Source organism: Barbus barbus (assembly GCF_936440315.1).
Source record: "Barbus barbus genome assembly, chromosome: 30".
Classification (NCBI taxonomy): domain Eukaryota; kingdom Metazoa; phylum Chordata; class Actinopteri; order Cypriniformes; family Cyprinidae; genus Barbus; species Barbus barbus.
In genome coordinates this window covers 24402701-24410356 of record NC_136758.1, presented here as the reverse complement: position 1 = coordinate 24410356, position 7656 = coordinate 24402701, and the positions used below count along the sequence as shown (strand labels likewise).

At 35.3% G+C, this 7656-nt stretch overlaps 1 protein-coding gene across 1 annotated transcript in view; it reads right to left on the bottom strand.

Moving 5' to 3' along the window:
* Nucleotides 1-132: 132 nt before the first annotated feature.
* Nucleotides 133-7656, bottom strand: part of LOC306850747 (proteasome subunit alpha type-3) — a 7644-nt gene continuing 120 nt past the window's right edge. Inside the window, exons 1-11 of the mRNA XM_079386588.1 lie at nt 7606-7656; nt 7029-7111; nt 6731-6854; nt 4256-4357; nt 3939-4012; nt 3780-3852; nt 3347-3412; nt 2059-2105; nt 1335-1402; nt 880-944; nt 133-799 (exon numbers count right to left, since the gene is read on the bottom strand). The exon at nt 7606-7656 is cut by the window's right edge and continues 120 nt beyond it. Coding sequence (XP_079242714.1) covers nt 755-799; nt 880-944; nt 1335-1402; nt 2059-2105; nt 3347-3412; nt 3780-3852; nt 3939-4012; nt 4256-4357; nt 6731-6854; nt 7029-7111; nt 7606-7626 — 768 coding nt within the window. The 5' untranslated portion in view covers nt 7627-7656 and the 3' untranslated portion in view covers nt 133-754. The remainder of the gene's footprint in view (nt 800-879; nt 945-1334; nt 1403-2058; nt 2106-3346; nt 3413-3779; nt 3853-3938; nt 4013-4255; nt 4358-6730; nt 6855-7028; nt 7112-7605) is intronic.

The following is a 7656-nucleotide window of genomic DNA, read 5'->3' as shown; positions in this document are numbered from 1 at the left end:
CCACAATAATTGTGTATGAACGTTTCGATGAATTTACACTTCATCATCTTAAAAACATTTGATTTAAAGGCTTCTGCTTAAATGTTCGAAACTAGTTTTATATTACAATTTAAGTACCTCCACATTTGTGTAAAATCTATTTTCATCAAGTCTTTATTTGTATCAATATCAGTGGATTACCCTCAGAACTGCTGTTCATTAAAGTATCATGTTCAGCCGTGTCACACTTTTTTTAACTATTATAACATGCAGGCATGCTTGGTTTACAATTTTAGAAGTAAATTATAACATACTGGGTTTTGCTGAAGCTCCATATGTTGATGGCTAACTGTAAGTTCAGGGTCATGTCCTTGCAGCGTATTGCAGATAAACTGTTTATCTATACCCAAATGCATGGTGCATGTAGTACCTTATGTTGAACCTAGTAATATTCACATTCTTCTGACAGGGTGTGCATAAATATCGGTTCAATTGATGCCACAGAATTTCTAAAAGAGAAGGTGGATCCTTTGCCTAAGCTTGCTGTCCAACTAATGAACAGTAATTATGGCAATTTAGGAGTCTGAATCAGAGCTTCGTTCTCTTTTATAAATCGTATTTATTGTTAAGTCTGAAAAGAAAACATAGGACTACATTAGTCCATTACAAAACATAAAAAACATTTTATTGTCTGCAGTAAAGTCGAGGGTTGCCGGTATGTCTGAAACATAGTACACAGTCAGTGAAATGGAAAAACAGAGGTTTGCAACACTGTTTACATGTTGTCCTCATCAGAGTCATCCTCCTCCTCCAGGGATTCCTGTCAGGGCAGAAATATGACAATAAGCCATGCTGAAGAGAGCTTTTGTTATGACTATTACCAGAGGAACAGTTACTTACTTTAGCGTATTTCTCAGCCGCCTCTTTGATGTCTTTGGGGACAAGCTCGTGCCTTCCTTTTGTGACTAAAAAGGGAGGCAAAAATATATAGGCTAAATAAAACAATTCCTCTTTTCTGCTATCAAAACACCACCAAATCAGGAAAAAACTTGTAGGATTGAGACATTAAATCACACTACGCCAACATCTAAAAGATACCAGAAGTATTACAATACCATTATCATCATATAAATAAAAAATAATTTCCAACATGAAAAATTTACTGAAAAAACTTGATATATAAAATAATAAAAACTGTTCTGACAAATTCAGCACTGAATACAAATGCAGTAGAGAAACAACTAATGTGCTTAAATCTATAGGGTTCATGAATTAGACTGTAGTATGTATTACAACTATTTTCCTAAAATCAGTAAGAAATGTAACAACGGAAGTAGAATAAGAAAAAAGCTTACCTTCTCCAACCCAGCTAAGCTCCAGCTCAAACGCTTTGTCTTTCACCTCATCATGAACGATATAGATACTGAGTAGAGATGACAGATAGACATACACAAAACAATAGTTATTCAATTTTGTAAATATAAAATGTTTAATTAGTTATGGCATGCTATAAATGTTTTATTCAGAGTCCCACAATCATGGACAACTTGGAAATAGCAGTAAAGTTTATAATGTTAAGGTATGGAAGACTCACAGAATTAAATTCATTTCTATTGTGTATAATATGTAATGCATGCCTCACTCTAAACCAGTGATACTCAAATCTGGCTCACGAGATCCTTCCCTGCAGAGTTTAATATACTGATACCTAATATACTGATTAGAAATAGTTTTTGTTTTCTGAGTGCAATCTCAATAAGGTGATTTTAAAAAGTGTTAATGCAGTGAACTATGAATCCAATGCCAAAAAAGTCACTGAAATTGATTGGTCAAAAGGTGTGGGAATCCTGTTCATTAGAAGTCAACATTATTGTAAACTCAGCAACCTAACAGACAAGAAAAAATTCAGCTGAGCAAGACCTTTAAAAGCTCGAGCACAACACTTTATACTAGAGTTTGACTGGTTTTGTTGGTATATGGGTTGTTTTCATGGATCTCTGCTGTTCTGGTGTTGGCTATGAATGATGCATTAGATTTTGAGGTCTTCTCAATTCTAAGTTATAAACAAATCACACTCACATTTTTGCCACTTCCTTCACCAGTTCTCTGCAGGTCATGTCTTTCATCTGAAAAACAAGATTAACATTTACAAGTTTAACCACTTTAATCTGTTGACATTAAAATGAAAACAGTCCTTTAGCAATATAGTAGTCGCTTTGAAACGACAAATAACAAATGCTGTTACTTCAAGTTTTAAAGTGCCCCTATTATGCCTTTTCAAATATTACCTTTCATGCAGTGTGTCATGTAGCAGTATGTGAACATAAACTTTCTGCAAAGTTGTGAAGCCGACAGTGCATGATAAATAAAGTTATTGTCTATCAAAAAAAAAAAAAAAGTCTGCTTGCAATCGCTTAAACGAGTCGTCAGGAATTCAAATCTTATTCCGTTACAGCTGTACGTCACGAAGTAACACATTTGCATAATGTCCTCCCATGGGCTGTCATTCGCGCTGTACACGGTAGACCAATCACAAAGGACTGCGCCATCTGACCAATCACAGCAGTGAGGGCTCACGGAAAGGAGGGGTTTAGAGTGACATTCTTCGAACTGCTCCGCACGAGTCGTTTAGGAATCATTTAGAAATTAGGTCAAATTAAAGCCAAGTGTTTTTTGACCTTGGATGCATGTAAACCTGTTTTAGGACACATAATAGGGACACTTTAAATGATATCATCCCTGCAGTACAGAAAGTAGCTGACTCTTGTTTGAACATGTTCCAAAAAAGACTGCCAAACATGCTTATACTAATCACCACAACTGTACTGTTAAAGATAAAGATCTGTTGAATGAGAATGAATGTATGATAATAAATGAAAGGCAATGGCTTTTTCTGTACTGCAACCCTGGAGATACTTTAAACACCTGTGGATGTACACTACTTCTTAAAAGTTTGGGGTTGGTCATTTTGTATTTTAATATATTTTAAAATGTAATTTACTCCTGAATTCTCAGCATCATTACTCCTGTCAGCAGTGTCACATGATCCTTCAGAAATTATTCTAATATGCTGATTTGCTTCAAGAAACATTATCAATGTTAAAATGTTTTATTTTTTGGAAAAAATTATGATACATTGTGACACATTATGATACTTATTTTTTACATTTCTTGAATAGAAAGTTCAAAAGAACAGCATTTTGTAACATTGTAAATGTTGTTACTGTTACTTTTGATCTATTTTATTCATCCCTGCTGAATAAAAGAACCTTCTAACAGTAGTTTAAGATAAAATGTATGCACTGATCTGAAAGCCTTTACAAAACGATGAATATATAACTTTATACATAATATATTAAACGCCTACCTGTAGTTTCTCAATTTCTGTCTTGGCAGCTTGCTTGGCTTTTCCAATAGCACAGCCCCAGTAACCCTAAAAAACAGACACAAATATTAATGACAAAGCAAATGCATGTACAGGAGGATCAGGTCAATTAAAAAAAAAAAAAACAATGTGTAATCTACATTGTCACTGAATATTGGAAGGAGTTCAGATGTATGCTGGACACTTTTTTGCTGCTTTTACATCACTACAAAGTTAACATTGTAGTTTTCAGTAAAGAAATTCATACATTCAAACTTACATTTATCTACAAAACTACTTGCAGTCATTTAAGCAGAATCTTTAAATCAAAAGATTTTTGAAATAATAAGAAATAAAGTCAGTAAAGTGTGTGTATTAGTAAGTATTAAAGTGCTGATTAACAGAGATTTAGAGTTTATGCAAAGAGGGCTCTTACGTATGAAATCCCAGAAGGGTCAACCATGTAGAGCTGTGGACCATCATCTTCATTGTAAGATCCCAGAATGAAACTGAAGGGTTACAGAAAAAGTTAAAAACAAACTTATAAGAAATTAAACTTGCATTATGCACTGATAATGCATTACTGAAACTTTACCTGCATCCAAAAGGCCTTACAGCGCTGTATAATGTGTAAGCATGGACATACATGGCCACTCTGTCTGCAAGATGCTGTTTGGAAAATATGAAAAGCATATCAATGACCAGCATCTCTTTTCAAATTTCTTTATTGTCTACCTGTTCGATTGAAAGAATTTCCATTCTTTGTTTCGTATATATGCACAAATCATATAACACTTAATTTAACACAGCACACGAGTCGTATATACTTGGTCATTTAGGAGGGAGAAAGTAAAGTAAATGGCGTTAGAATGGTCATTTTTGTCTGATCTATTGCTTTAGTCAATCTCTTACCTTCAGTGGGATGTCATGGCCATAGTTGGAGCGGAAGTTTGAAGCCTCTTCTCTGGCCACTTCTGAGAGAGATCGTGCATCTGCTAGAAGACCAGCCACAGCCTAGAAGACATACAGACAGAGATTCATATATGTAGAGATTTACACTTCCAAACTAATTTTTTTTTAATAAATTAATACTTTTCTTCAGTAAGAATGCATTAAAATTATCAAAAGTGACAGCAAGTAAAGATATTTTTAATGTTACAAAATATATATCTATTTTAAATAAATGCTGGTTTTCTGTTCTTCAAAGAATCCTGAAAATAATGCAATGTATAGTATATGTATAATAAGTTTCTTGAGCACCAAATCAGCATTTAGAATGATTTCTGAATAATCATGTGACACTGAATTTTCAGCAGCCCTTACTCCAGTCTTCAGCTTAACCATTGCCGTGATAAATCACATTTTAAAATGCATTACAAAGAAAAGTTATTTTAACTTCTAATAATATTTCACTGTTACAATGCAATAAATGCAGTCTTTGTGAGCCTGAGAGAATTCTTTATTTATTACCAACCACAAACTTAATAGCAGATTATATTTTTAGTTTGTTAGACAAAAAAATAAATAAATCGAAGTCAACAAACAATCCAATTAACTTGTTAACTAACTACTAAAACTTTCTTTTGCATTGCACTAAATCTAAATAATCACATGGATCTAATTGCTTTTAATCTAAAAGCACCTATAATGTGTCACTGCAATCTAATAATTTACTGACATCAGAGTAATGTCAGTGAAACCTCAAATATTTTACAGAACCTGATAAAAATAAGTTACTAAATACAGGTGCTGGTCATAAAATTAGAATATCATGAAAAAGTTGATGTATTTCAGTAATACCATTCAAAAAGTGAAACTTGTATATTAGATTAATTCATTACACACAGACTGATATATTTCAAATGTTTATTTCCTTTAATTTTGATGATTATAACTGACAACTAATGAAAGTCCCAAATTCAGTATCTCAGAAAATTAGAATATCAGTTAAGACCAATGCAAAAAAAAAAAGATTTTTAGAAATGTTGGCCAACTGAAAAGTATGAACATGAAAAGTATGAGCATGTACAGCACTCAATATTTAGTTGGGGCTCCTTTGGCCTGGATTACTGCAGCAATGCGGCGTGGCATGGAGTCGATCAGTCTGTGGCACTGCTCAGGTGTTATGAGAGCCCATGTTGCTCTGATAAGGCCTTCAGCTCTTCTGAATTGTTGGGTCTGGCGTATTGCATCTTCCTCTTCACAATACCCCATAGGTTTTCTATGGGGTTAAGGTCAGGTGAGTTTGCTGGCCAATCAAGAACAGGAAGACCATGGTCCTTAAACCAGGTACTGGTAGCTTTGGCAGTGTGTGCAGGTGCCAAGTCCTGTTGGAAAATGAAATCAGCATCTCCATAAAGTTGGTCAGCAGCAGGAAGCATGAAGTGCTCTAAAACTTCCTGGTAGACGGCTGCGTTGACCTTGGACCTCAGAAAACACAATGGACCAACACCAGCAGATGACATGGCACCCCAAACCATCAATGACTGTGGAAACTTTACACTGGACCTCAAGCAACGTGGATTATGTGCCTCTCCTTTCTTCCTCCAGACTCTGGGACCTTGATTTCCAAAGGAAATGCAAAATTTACTTTCATCAGAGAACATAACTTTGGACCACTCAGCAGCAGTCCAGTCAAGACGCTTCTGACGCTGTCTCTTGTTCAAGAGTGGCTTGACACAAGGAATGCGACCGCTGAAACCCATGTCTTGCATACGTCTGTGCGTGGTGGTTCTTGAAGCACTGACTCCAGCTGCAGTCCACTCTTTGTGAATCTCCCCCACATTTTTGAATGGGTTTTGTTTCACAATCCTCTCCAGGGTGCGGTTATCCCTATTTCTTGTACACTTTTTTCTACCACATCTTGTCCTTCCCTTCGCCTCTCTATTAATGTGCTTGGACACAGAGCTCTGTGAACAGCCAGCCTCTTTAGCAATGACCTTTTGTGTCTTACCCTCCTTGTGCAAGGTGTCAATGGTCGTCTTTTGGACAACTGTCAAGTCAGCAGTCTTCCCCATGATTGTGTAGCCTACAGAACTACACTGAGAGACCATTTAAAGGCTTTTGCAGGTGTTTTGAGTTGCAGGTGTTTAGCTGATTAGAGTGTGGCACCAGGGGTCTTCGATATTGAACATTTTCACAATATTCAAATTTTCTGAGATACTGAATTTGGGACTTTCATTAGTTGTCAGTTATAATCATCAAAATTAAAGGAAATAAACATTTGAAATATATCAGTCTGTGTGTAATGAATGAATCTAATATACAAGTTTCACTTTTTTAATGGTATTACTGAAATAAATCAACTTTTTCATGATATTCTAATTTTATGACCAGCACCTGTAAATTACTGAGCACTTGTTTAAACAACATTCTCAATGTTCTTACCATTCCAACATGCCGATCAATATTGAAGATGCGTTTATTGGAGCCCTCCTCATACAACTTGGACAGAACCAACTTCTCTACAGCAAACACGACTCCATCTTTGCAGCGGATGCCGATTGCTGTGCTGATGAACGACAAAAGACAATTATTATTAATATGTACTTGTACTTTCATCAGACATCAAATACGAAACACATTCAAAAAATATATTGTTGGTGTTAATTAAATAAATTGTTGATTTAAATATAGAAGTTACTGGCTTAAATTATATCATGTGTAGTAGTATTTCATTATTTACCTGCTATTTTCTACAGCCTTCATGGCGTATTCGACCTGAAATACCCTTCCATCAGGTGAGAAGGTGGAGGCAGATAAATCATACTGGACAGGGAGAAGAGAAATACTGTCAACATTTATTACTCGTGTTCTTTTAACATACATAGACCATTTCAACAGTTTTTAATCCTTGCAATAATAATAAACATAGCTAGGCATCAATGACGAGGCTGCATAAACTGAAAAAGTGCAAAGCACAACACATTTACTTTCACTTTACCTCCACACTGACTTTTCATTTGAACTGCTATCATTCATTGTTAACGAGCAGTGACTCAGCAGAGGCAAAGTAGTGCAAAAATACACAATTAACCCATGTGCATGAAGATAACTTAAACTGCTTATATATGGAAACTCTTTATTAACTTTAATTAGGGTGGAACAGAATAAAAAAACACTACTGCAGATCCTGCACACTAGCAGTAGCTTGTTAGCTTCAGAATGACACAGACATACACGCATTCCTTATTCAATCGCTCTTTTCGGATCAGATCTCATTCAAACGCTATGGTAAATTGTGTAGTATTAAATCCACTCACCCCGGTCCCAATGGAGCTCATTGTAACTGACTGTGATAAACTATAATCGTA